The sequence below is a fragment of the Jaculus jaculus genome, chromosome 16, assembly GCF_020740685.1.
Source record: "Jaculus jaculus isolate mJacJac1 chromosome 16, mJacJac1.mat.Y.cur, whole genome shotgun sequence".
Lineage (NCBI taxonomy): Eukaryota > Metazoa > Chordata > Mammalia > Rodentia > Dipodidae > Jaculus > Jaculus jaculus.
In genome coordinates this window covers 9,880,842-9,898,424 of record NC_059117.1, presented here as the reverse complement: position 1 = coordinate 9,898,424, position 17,583 = coordinate 9,880,842, and the positions used below count along the sequence as shown (strand labels likewise).

The window sequence follows — 17,583 nt, the reverse complement described above, 5'->3', positions numbered from 1 at the left end:
GCTCACCAGGGCTTCTAGCCACTGCAAACGAACTCCAGACACGTGCACCCCCTTGTGCATCTGGCTAACGTGGGTTCTGGGGAACTGAGCCTTGAACCAGGGTCCTTAGGCTTCACAGGCAAGTGCTTAATCCCTAAGCCATCTCTCCAGCCCTTCACTTCCATTTTAAAGAAAAGCTCTGCTAATGCTTTCTTTGCATGTGGTGGGCAGTGTTCTGCAGTAGCCACAGAGCTCATTTTATCCCTCCCCAAGCGTCTTTCCTTTGCCAGAGTAGGTACAAGTGAGCAGCTGAGTCTCTAGCTCTTAAATGTGAATGACATGTGGAGTTGTGTGCACAATACCCAGCGGTGGCCGGTAAAATAAACCCATATGAGGGGGAAGGAGGCAGGCTTGTGAGGAGTAAATGGGAAGCACCTTATGGGGAAAACCTTTTTTCAAAATATGTGAAGAGCCTCAGAAATGCCCATGCCATTTACAGCCATAACATTTCTAGGGATTTTTATAATGATGATTTTTATGGATATATCCTAAATTTGGCTAGTAGAATGTTCATCACATTATGGCTTAATAGTAAAAAAAAAAAAAAAAAAAAAAAAAAAAAATGAAAAAATAAAGCTGGGCACGGTGGCACATGCCCTTAATCCCAGCACTCGGGAGGCAGAGACAGACGGATCGCCATAAGTTCAAGGCCACCCTGAAACTACATAGTAAATTCCATGTCAGCCTGGGCCAGAGTGAGACCCTACCTCAAAAATCCAAAAAAAAAAAAAAAGAAAAAGAAAAAAAAATAGGCTCAAAAGTAGAAAAATTGAAAAGATCTTAATGTACCCATTATAATAAAATTGTGGTGCTGAGGAGATGGCTTAGCAGGTAACATGCTTGTTTTGCAAAAGGAACTCAGTTTGGATCCCCAGCACCCACAAGCAGCGCCAGGTGTGGCAGTCCACACTTGCAGTCCCAGTCTTGGGGAGGCAGTGATCACTAGGCCTCACTGGCTAGATAACCCAGCCACATTAACGAGCTCTACATGTAGCCAAGACACACTGTCACAAAGAATAAGGAGAAGAGTGGTTGAGGAGACATTAGACATTGACCTCTGGCCACACACATGCACATGTACCTACATGTATGTGTGTCTACGCACATGCAAAAATGCTTACATGCAACATGAATTCATGCTAGCTAAATAAATAAAGTGAAGATATCATGGATAGCACATATATATGAGCACACACACATATGGATGTATGTACATATAAAATTTTTTATTGGGGATGGAGAGATGGTTTAGTGGTTAAGGTGATTGCCTGCAAAGCCTAATGACCCAGGTTTGATTGCCCAGTACCCATGTAAAGCAAGATGCACAACGTGGCGTATGCATCTGGAGTTCATTTGCAGTGGCTGGAAGCCCTGGCAAACCCATTCTCTCTGTCTGTCTCTCTTCTCTCTCTGCTTGCAAATAAGTACATAAAAATTATAAAATAACAAAATGAACGTTTTATTGACAACGTGTGTGTGTGTGTGTTATACCATGATCATAATCACCCCTCCCACACCCTCCATTGCCCCTCCTCTCCTATCTCCACTCCACTGAATCCCTTCTTTGCATCTAGGCCCTGCTCTATCTTGATGCCATTGTTTTCTCTCTCCTACTATGCCGGTCTTGTGTAGGTAGTGTCAGTCACTGAGGCTGTGAATGCTGTGGCCATTTTGTGTCTGGAAGATGGGATTGTAAACAGTTCTCTCCTTTCTTTGTCTCCTTCCATCACGTCTTCTGCAATGGCCCCCGAGCCTTGGAGGGTGTGATAGAGTTGTCTCATTCTGTAGCCCCAAAATATATTAATGAGAATGTCTAAAAGCTGGCTTATTCTGAAAAACAAAACCTCGCCACATGTGATCTGAGATATATAAGTTTGTAGTAGTTTTAGTACTGGGAATCTCTGCTGTTATGGGTGTTTATTTTGGTTTTTCTCTTCTGTATATCTGTTTTTTCTCTATTGTTTTGTGTTCATTTATGGGAGGAGGCAGTGATATTCTTTTTTTTTTCAGAAATAAAAACAGATGCTACTCCCAATAGAGAAGCATTAATTTAGTTTAAGTAGCCCCTCAGACTGCCCTCTCATGACCACAGTGAAGCCCAGGCGCTAGGGGTTTCCCTGCAGGTGATAACCACCAAAAACTCAAGCCCCCATTTATCTCCACAGGGAAGGAGAGTCCCCCTGTCAGTGACACGCCAGATGATGGGGATGAGCCCATGCCTGTCCCAGAAGACCTTTCCACCTCTGGGGCCCAGCCGAACTCTAAGAGCGAGCGAGGTGTGGGTAAGTGGGTCATTCTGGTATCCTTCCAGCCACAACCTCCTGGCTCCTTAAGTCCTTCCAAGGTAGGGACTAAGGGAAGTGAGTCAGTGAGTGTTTCTATCCATTGCTGCTCCTCGACAGTTACATTAACAAATGTGCAACAGAGATGGCAGTTTGGGGTCCCCTGGTGTACAAGAGCACGCACAGGTCAGGAAGGCAGCAGTCACCATGCCATGGGTGTGTGGCCACTGCTCCCCCATTTCAGGGTCCTTGCAGGGGTACCAAATTTAAAGATTTCACCACTGTTAAGGGCTATTTTTCTAGAATTTCGCATTTTACTATAAGAAGACAGGCTTGGAGAAATGCAGGAAGCTACCAGTGTCCAATGGTAGTAAGAATTAAACCCAAGTTCAGACACAAAAGACTGGTTTTGATTCCACTGTCCCATGTTCTCATGAGCAAATGAGTCACCAGTTCCTTGGAATATCTCTTTTCCTTTTTGTAAAATGATAACGCCGTGACATTGAGAGTATTTGTTTACACAGGGAGAGTCTTGAGGGCTGCCTTGGTATGAAGCGAGAGACGGGTCAGTGGTGGTCAGAAGAAGCCCCCCAGGCCGTCCTCAATAGAGCACCCTCATGCAAACTAGGCAACACGTCACATGTCTTTGAAACAAGTTGACCTTGATTCTATTTTAAAACATATCTTTCATTGAGCCAATTGATGGCATAAACAAGGACAGTGGCTAAATCTTTTTGGTAATAAATGACTCCAGAGAACATGTATAGTTAGGAGGATTTTGATTCTGTATTAGGAAATGACTATTCTACGTGGTGAAGTAGGCGGGATCATTTCCTCTGTCCTATGTGAACGTTCCCTTACTTACTGCAGGGCTCCCGAAATTGTGATTCGGGCAACCTGCTTTCTTTTAATTAATGTGTTTACTTTTGAGGTTGTCTTCAGTTTCTTGCAAGTGATCCTGGTGTTGCTACATACTGCACCACTAATATAAGTTCATTCTTAAGCACATTAGCATAAATGAAAGGGCCAATTTAATTTAATCAGTGGCAGTACATATGTGTGGTTCCCTCATGGCATGAAACGCAGTGGGCAGATGCTCCTCACTAAGTACAGGACTCGGGGAGGCAGAAGAAATCATTTGTTGACCATGTGACCCACAGAGTCCAGTCCTCAGGGTCAGGCTGCGGGTTTGATCTTCATGGGACCAAGATGGACTTGCCCTGAAATCCCACAGCTGCTGTGGAGGCTCCGGGATGACCTCGTGGCTTAGGCGTGCTTTAGGGAATTGAAAGCCAGGCTAGTTCCTGGAGAGTAGGGAGACACCCACTTCTTTTGGTATAGATAAATACATCCTTATCATTAGTGCCAGCAAAATGAGCGAGGCAGGCATCTGGCCCCTGTGACTGGCAGTGTGGGCTTCAGCCCTGGGCAGGATCAGCCTCAGCTGGCACTGATGGGTCCCCAGACCGTCCTTGCATCCCATGTGGAGTGCTCAGTCCCAGATGCCCCTCTGTGCATTTCCCCTTGGAGCCAGGGTTTCTCATGGGCAACTGGAGGCCGACGAAGTAATTGCCAGGAAAGCTAAGACCAAAAGCGGAGGACAAAAGCAGATGTGAGACAGGCGCTGAAGCAGCCAGAAAGGCAGAGCTCAGGAGAGCACGCCCTGCGGCCGCATGCACCATCCAGAGGCATTCCCAACAGCGGCCCACCCGCCTCCTCGGGCCGGGACAGACTGTGCTGGGCATTTGAGATGTAGATAGCATTAAGTCCAGCTGTGTATAGGTAGCGCTGAGAAATGCCATTAAAAAAGTGAGTGAAAACCAGGTGTGGTGGTGCACACCTTTAACCTTAGCACTTAGGAGGATCACCATGAGTTCCAGGCCAGCCTGGGCTATGGGGTGAGATCCTGGTCAGCCTGAACTAGAGTGAGATCCTGCCTCAAAAAATATATATATATAATTTAAAAATTAAGGAAGACGTAAAAATAAGGAAGATGAAATGAACAACTCCATGACTGCTCTCATCACACTGCCTTGGGAGCAGCTCATAAGAGCAAAGGAAGGAGAGAAGAGGGAAGGCTGGAGGAAAGTGTAGAGGAGGCGGGAAGAAGCCAGCCATAGGCACGGCGGTGGAAAAGAGCAGCGTGGTCCCAGAAGGGTGGGGACCAGTCTCAAAAGGGACAAGTACAAGACTCCTTCTCTTGGCTGTGGCCCCGAAGGCAAAGCTTCTGCTCTCCTGCTCTCTGAGCCTCAGTTTCCCCATCTTAAGAGCACAAGGGAAACAAATCACATGTTCCAGAGTAGCTTTGTAAGCTATGTGAGGCAGGCATACTTGCTGAAGGCAGGCTAGAAAGACAGGAAAAGAACACACTTGTGCAACACGGAAATTGTACAAACTCGTGAGAATAAAGACTTGATACAGTTTCCCCTGTGACTGGGAGAGTAGATAGCATAGCAGTACCAAAGGCAGAAGTGAAAATCATTAAATAAAAATTAACCCATAAAACAAGCAAACTGAAAACAGCCAGGAATAAGAAAAATTCCTTACAGCAAGACCACGCTGAAGGGGAGACTAATGGTCCCTGGATGTCTTCAGCCCCAAGTTCAAGTCAAGGCTGCACGCTCTTACTGTGGCCATTCCCAGGAGAAAGGGCAAGAGGCTACCGAGTGGGAGAGGGCAGGGGAAGGAAGGGCAGGTGAGACTGCTTAGAAAGGCAGGCACAGGGCTGGAGAGGTGGCTCAGCAGTTAAAGCATTTGCCACAAAGCCTCACGACCCTGGTTCAATTCCCCAGTACCCACATAAAGCTGGACACACAAGAAAGAGACAGGCATGCTTGTTATGTGCATGTGCATAGGTGTTCATATGTTTTTATGTATTTGTACACATGTGTGTGCAAGTACAAATTCACATATGCATGTGTGTGAGAGTGACCATTCACATGTGTGTGGTGGTCAGAGGTCAACACTGGTTGTCTTCCTCCATTGTCTTCCCCCAGGTTCCTTGATACAGGGTCTCTCACTAAATTTGGAACTCACTGGTTTGGCTAGGCTACCTAGCCAGAGAGACCCAAGGATCCCCTATCTCTGCTTCCCCAGGGCTCCGATTTTATAGTGCACCACCAAGCACTGAGTTTTATGTGGCTGCTGGGAATCTGAATTCAGCTCCTCATGTTTGTGTAGCAAGCACTTTACCCACCGAGACAGCTCCCCAACCTCTAGTCATGCTTCTGAAAAGCCAGAGACCAGAGAAATAAACTAATTGGTAAGAAATAGTAAAAGCCAGCTAATCCCATGGAGGGAGGCGGAAGCTTATACTGGTGTTGCATCACTCCCAGAATTTGAAACAATGGTTCCGCACTTGAGTGATGTATCCAGAATTGTAATGGCATTGTGGGTCCCTAGACACATATAAATATGGGGAACCAGGTGACAGCCGGAAGTCAAAGAAAGGCAAGTATGCTTATTTTGCCCCCCTTTAAAAAAATCTCAAATAGAGGAAACAAAGGAAGTTCAGTTTAAAGAATTTGACTTAAACCCAAAGGAGATCTTTCAGGCAAGGAGAGAGTTAGTCATCAGAGTGGTCACTTAATGAGACTGTAGCTTGTTTGTGAAGGGGCCTCTTTAAAATGAGTGAACTCTGAAACCTCTGGAGTGCCCATGTCTGAAACTGACAGTGCCAAGGACTCCTCGGGAAATCCCAAGTTCGCGCAGTCACCGGAGAACAGGTGCTGGAGGGGTGGTTGACTCTGGAAACTTGACCAGGACCTCATCAAGTCTCTCTGAGACCAGCAGTGTACAGTCCTGCTTAGCACTAACCTGGAGACAGGGCTTCCACAGTCAGGTAGCGCTGAATGAACACGGGCAGGGCTTTTGCTATGCCCGATGTGTTCTAGAACGTGCTTCTTTGCATCTGCCCACCTGAGTGGCTTCCCACAGTCACGAAGAGAGAAGCCTGCTTTCTCTGAGAGTCCTCATGGCTGCATTCAGGGGCCAGAGTGCAGAAGCTAAGCTGGCCCTCTTCACGTTGATTGTTTGGGCCAGAGCGTGATTCTTCCTAGCAAAGTCAAAAAAGACAGAAAGAGGAAAATCTAGATAAAGAATGTCAAAAAAAAATTTTTAATTCATTCCATTGGGGTAAAAGAAATTCCCACCTCACCCATGAGTGCAGGGCTGGGAACCATAAGGATACTCATATTTAAAACAACTTTCATTGTGTATATTCATTTTTCATGATACTGTATTTTAACTTATTGCTTTGATGTCAAATGCCTCCCATTTTAGTGATTTAGAAAAGTATTTAATGGATGAACATGGATGGCACTGGGATATCTTCATACGCCTTGCATAGCACCTGGCTCATGGTTGCTCCTCCTCACTCTCCCCCTCCCTCCTTCCTGCTGTGTGTGGTCAGTCTTAGCAGGGGCCAGGGGGGACCTGGGCGTAGATAGTAGCTGCGAGGCTTCTCTTGGGCCTGTGAGAGGAAAGAGAGGACTTTTTCAGGGTGAGAAGAGACAGCAAGCCTGGCTGGAAAGCGGGCAGTGGGTTAGAGTACGGATGTGAGCCTGCTTATCTAATCAGCAGCTAGAGGAAGTTGTTTTATCTGCGCAGTGCATCTCTTCTGAAGCGATAAACCCCACTTGGGTTTGGGAGAAGCCTTATCTGGCAGCATCAGAGCAGGAGCTGCAGCAACCTCTGGGGTGCTGAGGGAGGAGCAGGCCATGTCTGCCAACTCCAAGAGGCGCTTGCTGCCTTCGCAGGGCTGCTCTTTGAGGATGACTGACGGCAAGCAGGTCGTCCGGATTCTCTTGCGCTTTGCTTTTGAGTTCCTTGCTCCTTTTTAGAATGATTGTGCTGTGGTTTCTACAAGGACCGATGCTAAAACCTCTGCATTATTCATTGAGCGGTTTACTGTCCCTTGTTCTGGAATGCCTTGAAAAGGCAGAATATATTGACCCATGGGCATGTCCCAGATAGTTGGGAAGTATTCCTTCTCCAGGAATTGGACAAATCATGAGATAGTGGCATTACAATAATTTCCCCACCTTCTCAGTCTTTGTAGGAACAGCCCAGGAGACTCCTGTGTGGCACATGCCTTGCTTCCCTTCGCATACAGAGCAAAAATGACTGATTTCCCACATGTCCTTTTCCCTTTATAATGGCCTTAGTTTTTAAGCCAGTACAAAAGTTTGGGGTGACAGTAATCGTCACAGAGCTTCCTGGCAGCTTGGGCACACCAGAGTGTGCTGCATCAGATACCATCTGGTCTGGGTTTGGGTATGGACAGGGGAGACGAGGCAGCAGAAATCTAAGGACATTCCCTAGAAGACACTGAAACTGATATATGTCCATTCATGGGAAGTGCACACTTGTTTCTGTGTGCATTGGGTATATGTGGATGTCACATGTGTGTGTGTGTGTTAGAGGTGTGGATGTCTGTGTGATGAATGGATGTATGTGTACAGTTTTGTGCATGTGGTATATGTGTATGAATATGTGGAGCATTTGTCCATGCATGTGTGTATGTGTGTGATGTGTACATAGGCACATGGAGAGTATATAAAACATACTGTGTGGTGCATGTGCAGGGTGTATAATCGTGTTGTGAGTGCATGTGGCATAGACACTTAGTATATGATATGTTTGCAGGTACTGTGGATGTGGAATATGTATGTGGCATATGTGGTGTGCGTGGCTTGTGTGTGTATTTGTGTGATGTATGTGTATGTAAGTGCGTGTGTTGTATGTACATATGTCCTTGACATGGTATGTGTGGTGTGTGTATGTACGTATCATGCTGTGATGTCCATGTACAATGTGTAGTATGTATGTGGTATGTATTTGTGATGTGTCTATTTTGTGACATGTTTGTGATGTGTGTGGTAAATATATGGTTTGTATGTGTTGTGGTGTGTGTGCTATGTGTATAGTGCATATGTTTGTGGCTTGTTTTTGACATGTGTGGTGTGAGTGTGTGGTGTGTGTGTGTGTGTATGATGAGTGTGTGTGTGTGGTATGTGTGGTGCATGTGTGTGTATGGTGAGTGTGTGTGTGTGGTATGAGTGTGTGTGGTGTATGTGTGTATGGTGTGTGTGTGTGGTATGTGTGATGTGTGTATGGTGTGTGTGTATGGTGAGTATGTGTGTGTGGTAAGGGTGTGGTGTGAGCGTGTGTGTGTATGGTGAGTGTGTGTGGTGTGTGTGGTGAGTGTGTGAGTGTGTGTGTGGTGTGTGTGATGTGTGTATGGTGTGTGTATGGTGAGTGTGTGTGTTGAGTGTGGTGTGTGTGTGTATGGTGTGTATGTGGTGTGTGTGGTGAGTGTGTGTGTGTGGTGTGTATGGTGAGTGTGTGTATGGTATGTGTGTGGTGTGAGTGTGTGTTATGGTAAGTGTGTGTGTGAGTGTGTGCATATGGTGAGTATGTGTGTGTGTGATGTGTGTGGTGAGTGTGTGGTGTGAGAGTGTGTGTGTATGGTGAGTGTGAGTGTGTGTGTGGTGTGTGTGTATATGGTGAGTGTGAGTGGTGTATGTGGTGTGTGTGTATGGTGAGTGTGGTGTGTGTGTGTGTGTGTGCATGTGTGTGTATGGTGAGTGTGTGTGTGGTGTGTGTGATGTGTGTATGGTGAGTGTGAGTGTGGTGTGAGTGTGTGGTGTGTGTGTATGGTGAGTATGAGTGTGGTGTGAGTGTGGTGTGAGTGTGTGGTGTGTGTGTATGGTGAGTATGAGTGTGGTGTGAGTGTGTGGTGTGTGTGTATGGTGAGTATGAGTGTGGTGTGAGTGTGTGGTGTGTGTGTATGGTGAGTATGAGTGTGGTATGAGTGTGGTGTGAGTGTGTGGTGTGTGTGGGTGTGGTGTGAGTGTGTGGTGTGTGTGTGGTGAGTGTGAGTGTGGTGTGAGTGTGTGGTGTGTGTGGTGTGTGTGTGGTGAGTGTGAGTGTGTGGTGTGTGTGTGGTGAGTGTGAGTGTGGTGTGAGTGTGTGGTGTGTATGGTGTGTGTGTGTGGTGAGTGTGTGTGGTGCGTGTGTGTGGTGAGTGTGAGTGTGGTGTGAGTGTGTGGTGTGTGTGGTGTAGTGCAGCACAGCTCTCCTCTTAGAGAAGCTCTCAGCTGGCAGCTTGCAGGTGTGTGGAGTGCCTGGGTTCATCTGGCTCCCCGGCCTACAGTTGCTATAATAACTCTGTGCTTGCGATCGACGGGCTCACATCTCCGTGACCCCTGTGGGTGCAGGGAGGGCACTGGAGTGGGCTCAGGCCCGAGTTCATGCTGCTCACATGCTTGTGGTCTTCATGTTCCATTGATGGAGGTCAGATATTCACGCGTCATGAGGATTAGATGGACAAGTTCCTAAAATCCCTGTGCGTAGGTGACCTGGTGTAGAAGCCCTGACCCCGAACCTACCACGAATCCTGCTGCCTCCCCGTTCTAATGCAGAGGGCAGTGCCAGGTCTGTGACAGGGTCCTGCTACCCTTCCTGTCTGGGGCAACAGTAGTAACTCCTGGGTGCAAGGAGCCCAGGCCTCTCTACCGGACTCTGGTGAGGACACAGGATGATCAGTGTGCTGATGATAGAAAGGTGGGAAGACCACAGCTTCACACTTGTGCTGGTCTCTTCCTGAACACAAGGGCCATTCTGTCCCTATTTGGAGACTAGTGACCACAAAGCCCTGAAATTTATCAAATTTCTGACCCAAAGCAGAGCCATGTGGGTGCAAGGTATAATCCCACTCCAGCTCTCCTGCTGAATCCATTTTAGTATCTGCATGGATGTTCATGTCGGCTTCTAGCGTTGTCCCACTTTTAGAGTCTCTTACCCTCCAGGGACAAGGCAATCCCATCCAATCCCCGCAGTATTCCTTCTCTGTGAGAGATGGGTGCAGCCAAGGCCTTAAAACCTTTCACAGCTGCAAGCTGGGGGCTAACAGTAATGCCAAGATGAACATCTCAGGGAGTGTACAGTGTTTTCTTCAAGAACAAGAACAAGGCAGAATTGCCCTAACTGGGGTTACGGGGTGTAGTGCGGAGCGAGTATAAGAGGCGGGTACAGTAGCTGAAGTTTGGGGAATGAGAGCGAACCCTATTTTGACTGTAGAAGAGTGAGGGGTAGAAGAGTGAGGGAATGTAGGAAGGCTGCAAAGGAGCAGAGGTGTCAGAGGGCCGCAGCAGCCCGCTCTGCGTGTGCAAGAGCTTGAGAAGGCAGCCATGCAGAGGTGTTGCTCTAGGGTGGAGCTCCAGCAAACCTGCGTGTCGACGCTCACTCCGCAGACGGTCCAGGTGGAAGACCTCTGTCCCCTTGAAACATTATATGCACCTGTGCCTTGAGGCACTGTGGGAGAGGAAGAGAGGTCACACAGAGACGGTACCTGTCCACTGCTTGACGTGAGCTCCTGGGTGAAGTGACCATACTTCCCCATGGTGACTAGGGCAACAGAGATTCTGTTCAGCAATCCAGAGAGTATGAAGCCACAATAAGATGAGATCCAGTGGTGGTTTCTAGCTAATGAACTAATTAGAACGCGTGGATGAAAGAGGCAGAGGCCGTTCATTCCAGCTATGGAGGGAGGTCAGCTGGGAAGGGATAGGGGAGGGAAACCTCAGAGACACTTGGGGAGTCTTAGGGAACAATAGCCTTTAATTGTTTAGGAAAGAAAGCCAAAAGGACAGAGAACACACTAGTTGGTTCCCAATGAAGTGAGAAAAGGACTTTTATTATAGCCTTTTAGGCAGCTATATGATTATTTCTAGAAAGAAATACAGCAAGGAAAGCCACATGAGAGATATACTAAAGGTGAAGGGAGTCAAAGGTGGGTGGGAGTTACCTTTCAAGGAGGGTTTAGGGGTCATGTGCATTTCTCAAAAATAAACCATCCTGCCAAGGAGAGCTGACCAGTGAGCCCTGGGCCAGAAGAGCAGTCTCTGGGGCTGAGGGAGAAATGGTGGGGTGGGGAGGTGGAGGACTACCAAGATGATCTTGTGGGAGGAGAATAATGTTTGAAACACAATAGGAAGGACCTAGAGGAGAACGCAGATTCAGAGCTAAGAAGAGTGTCAGGGCAGGCAGTTGGACTCCTTTCTTTTGGATCACTGCAGAGAAAGCCTTAGGCAGACAGCTTCCTGGGCCACTCGTTTTCTTTCTAGCTGTCCCCACAGATAACCAGCCAGTTCTGATTTCTCCCTGTTGTGCCCCGCTGTAGCAGGCACTGTCCCAGAAACATGTAAGGAGTGAACAGAAGGAATAACGGTGCTACCTTTCAAGGGTAGGAGAGGGGACGTGAAGTTGAGAAGACACTTGGGTGATATCTTCATTATGGTGGGTCAATGCGTCACAGTGGTCCAACTAGTATTTGGGGCAAATGGTCATTTATGTGCCTCCACTAGAGTATGCTTATGTACCTACATCACCAGTGGTGCCCCCCCCCCAGGTCACTGAGCTATCTCCACACACCTCCCAGGTAAGAAAATGACCTGCCCATCCCCACTTCGCTCACTACCTCCCACACAGGAGAGCTTTGTGAGTTCACACCAGCAGTTTGGGGCTGATTAAGATTTTATTGTGATAGTAATGTTCCAGAAACTTAAATACAAGTTAACAGAATAGCTATAAGCAAACTGGACCAGAAAAAGTTGAAAATTTCTAACCATTCTTCCAACTTTTACTTTGTATCTCCAATAGTCCAGGTTAACTACAGAACGTGGTTTACTTTTATAAACAAAACCCAGTATTAAGCTTACTTTCACTTTAGTCTTACAATAAAAATTCAGGATCATCCCTCCCAGTTTACTGTGAAATAAGATTCCAAGATGTAAAGCGCTTCAGAGTGGATAGACAAATACCAAATTCTGTTTCTGGTGTTTTTTTTTTGTTTTTTGTTTTTTTTTTTCTCAGTGTTATTTTCTTCTTTGTTCTCTCTGTGTTGAAAGAATTGTTACCTCCATATGTAAAATAACCAACTGACACTCTGCTAACTTTCCTTCTACAAGGGGTTTCAGAAAGAAGTGGAAAAAGCGCACACACGTGGGTTTTGTGCTGCGGCTGCCAGTTGCCACCTGTCCTACTAGCTGGTTAGGACATTTTTCTGATTTGGGAAGTGTAAATTTAACCTAGAGAAAAAAATTAAAAAAAACTTCTCTTCCTTTTATGCAAAAGTAGAAAGGTTTAAACAGAGACGCCAAACGCTAACATTGCCCTTCAAGTTTGCACAGAAGCCCTGCGTGCAGGCCCATGCGGGAGGAGGGAAGCGGTCCGCAGGAGGCCTTATGTGGTCAGCTGCTCGCTACTCCCTTCCACCAGATAAGCTCAGTTTCTTCAAGGTCTTGGCAGGAACCACACATCACAAATGACCACAGATATGGTCAGAATTTAAAGCCCTTTGCCTGTTAGGATTTGTGGGATAACAGAAACCTAGAGAGAACTCAGAAGTTTAGTAGGGAGCCCTCTAGGATTATCTAGCTGCTGTGAGTGCATTAATTTTGCCAGGCTGCTATTAAACTATTAGCAGTGGAAATCAACCATTTACATCACAAGCAATGGCAAATGCTACAAGTTAGAACTTTTGGGATTTTTTAAATGTTTTTATTAATTTGCTTGGTGTTTTTTGTTGTTGTTGTTGTTTGTTGAGGTAGAGTTTCACTTCAGTCCAGGCTTACCTAAATCTCACTATGTAGCTCTAGTTTGGCCTCCAACTCACAGCTATCCTCCTATCTCAGCATCCCCAGAGCTGGAACTAAAGATGTGTGCCACCACACTTCGGTAGAACTTTTTGTTATTTTAGTTTTGTTTCCGCCTTCACAGTGTACTTAGTGCAATGTTTCATATGTTGACACATATGACGCAAAGGTGACCTGAACGCAGGACGTCTTGCAGATCGCTGTGTCTGTGTGCTGTGTGGGGGATGACGAAGGAGTGAGGCTGTTGGAGAGGGCTGATGGACAGGAAAGCGCAGATAAAAATTGTCACACAAAAACTGGTTCCCAGTGACTCTTGGTATTACAAATAGGAACTGTTGGAACAACTGAACTCTGTGGATTTGATGAGCATCAAGGTTTTCTGGCCTTTAGTTCTTTGTAGTGAGGGAGAGAGTATTATTGTAAAAGGGTTCTGGGTCATGTTTATGAGGTACCATTATTTTGTTATATTGGTTTAAAGATTTTACAAGAAGCAAGATTTGTCTTAATTGCATTAATATGTTACCTAATTGCAGTAATTTTTTCTAGAAAGTGTGAAGCTTGACAGTCCCCTTTAAATCACAGGATAGATAAACTTTGTGTTTTCTGAAGGATTTCTTTTTGAGTCCCGTTGATGACATACAATTAAGAAGGTGTGCACAGATAGGAGGTGACTCCGCTCAGTGGTCCTTGCGTCCGTGGTGACCACAAAGATACTTTCTCAGTAAGGCTCAGCAACATGCACACACCCTGGCGGGTGGTCAAAAGCTCTCCTACCACACAAGTTCCCAGACCCTTCGCAGTTCCCAGGCACTTGCTGGAACTCACACCTCTAGCCGTCCCTGTCCTACTTTCAGGAGTGAGCTCAGGCAGGCATTGCTGGTGCCCGCAACAGGTCTAGGGTGTGTCTTTGCATGGCTGGCTGCCAGGAGAGTACTTCCCCCACAGGGGATGTGGCTGCAGGCTGTCAATTTCCACCGAAGTCACCCAGCCAGGGTTCCGGTGAAGCACTGAACATCCGCTGTCTTCCCCATCTGGCGGCGTGTGATCGATGGACGGCTTCCAGACTGGCTGCTGCTGTCCAGCAGGTCCCAGGCAATTGTGGACATTCACTTTTTCCACGTGAAGGATTGTCATCCTAGACCTGAAATTCCACTGAAATGAGAAAAGGACTTTTATTATAGCCCTGCAGGCAGCTATATGATTATTGTTATTATTATTAGAACCTAGCAAAACCTAGCTTTCTCAGTTTCTCCACACTGCCATTGAGCTTGGTTACAATAAAAATAAACATCTGCAGTGACCCCAGAGCACTTCTCTCGGCGTCTGTTCACACCATAATGCTTAATAATGACAATTATCTGGTACCTGCTCTACTGGCCACTTATTTTATTTTGGTATTAGAGTTAAAGCAGTCTTTAGTGAAATTAGTGTTCAGTAGACAATGCTGCGGCTTAAGTGAAGTGACTTTAATCCAGAGAAAACAATGAAGCCATTTTCTTGCCATACTGCAGGCTGTATGCATTTACTGATAATTTTGAGGAAATATCACTCCACCTATGTAGTCTTCGCCCTGGTTTTTATATTTGGCTTTGTAGCTGTGACTCTAAAAACATCTGTAAGGATTTTTATTTTACCATTTCAGTAAGTACTTTTTATTATTTATCAAATGTCCCCTGAAGACCCCTTTAACTCAGCCTGCTCCGTACCTGCCGGACTTGCACACATGTCCCTAGGCTAAGTACCAGGCAGGGCTCTTTCCAGTCTGACCCTAGGCAGGGAGCCTCAGTTGTCTTATGAAACACCATGCAGTTGTCTTATGAAACACCATGACTGTGAGCAGTCCTTGTTTGAGAGTTTTGTAGATGAATGATAACCAGCGTTTCTGGAACTCATCTATGTAATATGTGAATCACCTGATCTAGTGCACTGTCCAATGGAAATACATGCAAAGAGACTTCCAAGTTTCCTAGTAGCCACAGGAAGAGAAAACAGTGGCACAGATGAACTTAATACTTCTGAACTTAATATTTTCTTAGCTCAGTGTACCCAAATGCTATTTTTAACAAGTACTCAATATAACCAGTTTTAATGGTGTAAATATTTGCAACCCAGTGCATACTTGATGCTTATAGCATATCTCAGCTTTGACTGGCCACTTTACTTATGCCCAGGAATCACATAGGCCAGCTCTTTGGCTGGGGGAGATTTTTCCCAATGCTAATTATCGAATCCAGAGCCCTGTACACACTAGCCAAGCTGTACTATGTGAGCCACATCCCCATCCCTCGTACAGGCAAGATCTTGAGAGCTCCTAAAAACCACCGCAGAAGAAGAGGCTTCCGGAAAAATTGTAATAGCCACAGCGTGGGCAGGAATATCCTGAGGCATGGATTCCCCACGTACAGAGAGACTGACTGAGATCTGCATGACCCCACAGTGAATACCAGAAATCCCACCGAGGATGGCAGGGAGGCCATATGAGTGTAACCTTCAAAAAGTATAATAAATTTTCTGAAGCATCATTACATTACAGAAAACCTTGGATGTTAATCCTTGCTGAGTTTCTAGTTCTTCCATAGTTTTATAGACCATAGGTGTGGTCCTGTTTGGATTTGGGTTGATTTTAGGTGACCACATGTCAGATGTACGTTCTTCAGGTGTTTGCTTCAGAATGAAGTGGTGAGGACACAGCTGCATGCAAAGCTATAAGACACATCTGCCTCCCCGAGCAGAGTAGCATGATTCAGTGCAGAAAGAGATGGCTTTGAGTTGTTTTCATCCCTTCCCTGTATTCCTGTGTCTTCTTGTGTTTCTTGGTGAGACCCTTTATTTCTCTCATTAAATTCTATGAAACAAGGTACTTGCTTTATAGGCAAAACACTATAAGACCCCCAGTAAGCTAGACTTTAAAGACAGACACCATTATTTCTGTGAAATTGTTTTGCAAAAATGGTGGAGACTGAAGCCTCTCATTAGTTCCTAAAGATGTTACTGCAAGCTGATGAAGCAATGGAAAGGACTTGATGAAATACGGGAGAAAGAGAAGAAGCCAGATGCTGCCTGTAACCTTGTGATGCCAGCCCGCTGCTCTGTGTCAGCGCCCGCAGCCACCCGTCCTGATGGCTCAGGCGCGGGGCTCTGGCATTCCCAGCTCCGTACCTGGGTGCAGCACAGCCCCCGGGCTTCCTGGGTGAGAACACCTCCTGCTGCCACGGCTGCTCTTCTTACGGCTCAGGAGGCAGGGTGTGGCCCTATGGGCCCCGCGGCCGCTGGGTTTCCTGAACAGAGATCCAGAAATCACACAGGGCCAGGCTGTCCTCGTGGCTTAGATCGTGCTGTTAGTGTCTTATAATTCATTCTCTCTTCCTCTCTGTCTCGCGCTCCTCTGTGTTTCTTCCTTCCTCCCTCCCTTCTCTGTGTCTTTCCTTCCCTCCATTCTGTCTATACCCTTCCCTTTTCTTTCTTTCCTTTACTTCCTTTCTCTCTTCCCCTCCCCCACACTTTTTCACCTTTCCCTTCTCCTCTCTTTTCTTCAGTTTCCTTCTCTCCCGCCCACTGTTCTTCCTTTCTCTTCCCTCCCTCCCTCTCTTCCTTCTCACTTTCCCTCTGCTACTTCCCCTCTTCCTCCTCTTCTTCTTCCTTCTCCTCTCTTTCTTTTCTTTCACCTTTCCTTCTTTCTTGATTCCTGGCTTCTCCTTGTCTCCATCCCTTCCTTCTAACATTTGATCATAGATATACCATCATCAAAATGCTATTACTTGAATTTAAAAAGTGTATTTACATCTTTTTGGCAAATGTGACAGCCAGTCATTTCAAGGATCAGTCTCCTCAGGAAGTTGGACCTCAAAATCTTTAGTGAACAGATTGTTCCAAATTAAAAAAGAAAAAAAAGATCCTCTCATTTGCATGGGCCCGAGAAGCAATGGTGGGCGTGGTGGGCTGTGTTGCCTGCAGCGCGTTCCTCGGGCGGACAGAGGAGAGGCCGCCCCGTGCTGTCTGCTTAGCCTCCTGGTGTCCTAGGAGACTTAAAGCCCCCTTAGGTGTACAGTGGTGTAACTAGAAAAGTCAAAGTCACAGGTCTCAGGGTCACATGCTCTTGCCTTTTGCTGCTTGTTGACTGAGTTAGTCACACAGCCCCGCTGTACAATTTATTGTGGTGAAATAGTTACTGAGCTCAGCTCTGTTGGTGTCGCAGAGAGCAGTCCTGTATAGCAGAGTGGGTTCAAGGGCCAGTGCTCCTGAACACGTACATGCCGGGGAGCACGATGCCGGGGATCTGTACTTTTCATCTATTACCAGGACTCACTTTACATATCCAAGATCTGGCTTTGGAATATCTCAGGCTAAGTTATCTTTTTTTTCTTTTAGAAAGAAAACTAACTTTTGCATAAAGGTTGAATTTATCTGGAGAGTATTTGGTCTTTGTTCAACACAAGGTTTAATTGAGAAGTATGAGAATTATTTTCTAGTAAACAATACTTTAAATAATTCATAAATTCAAAACCAGCTTATTATAGCAGATTTTGAAGTTTTTATTTTCATAGCTATATACACTAACTTTGTCCTATCCTGTTTAGTCCTGAGAACCAAACAAGAAATCTATG

General features: G+C 46.1%; 1 protein-coding gene across 11 annotated transcripts in view; it reads left to right on the top strand.

Moving 5' to 3' along the window:
• Positions 1–17,583, top strand: part of Ikzf1 (IKAROS family zinc finger 1) — a 100,436-nt gene that overhangs the window by 24,954 nt on the left and 57,899 nt on the right. For all 11 annotated transcript variants that reach the window (XM_045135464.1, XM_045135470.1, XM_045135469.1 and 8 more), the window contains one exon: positions 2,205–2,321. In XM_045135464.1, the coding sequence (XP_044991399.1) occupies positions 2,205–2,321 (117 nt within the window). The remainder of the gene's footprint in view (positions 1–2,204; positions 2,322–17,583) is intronic.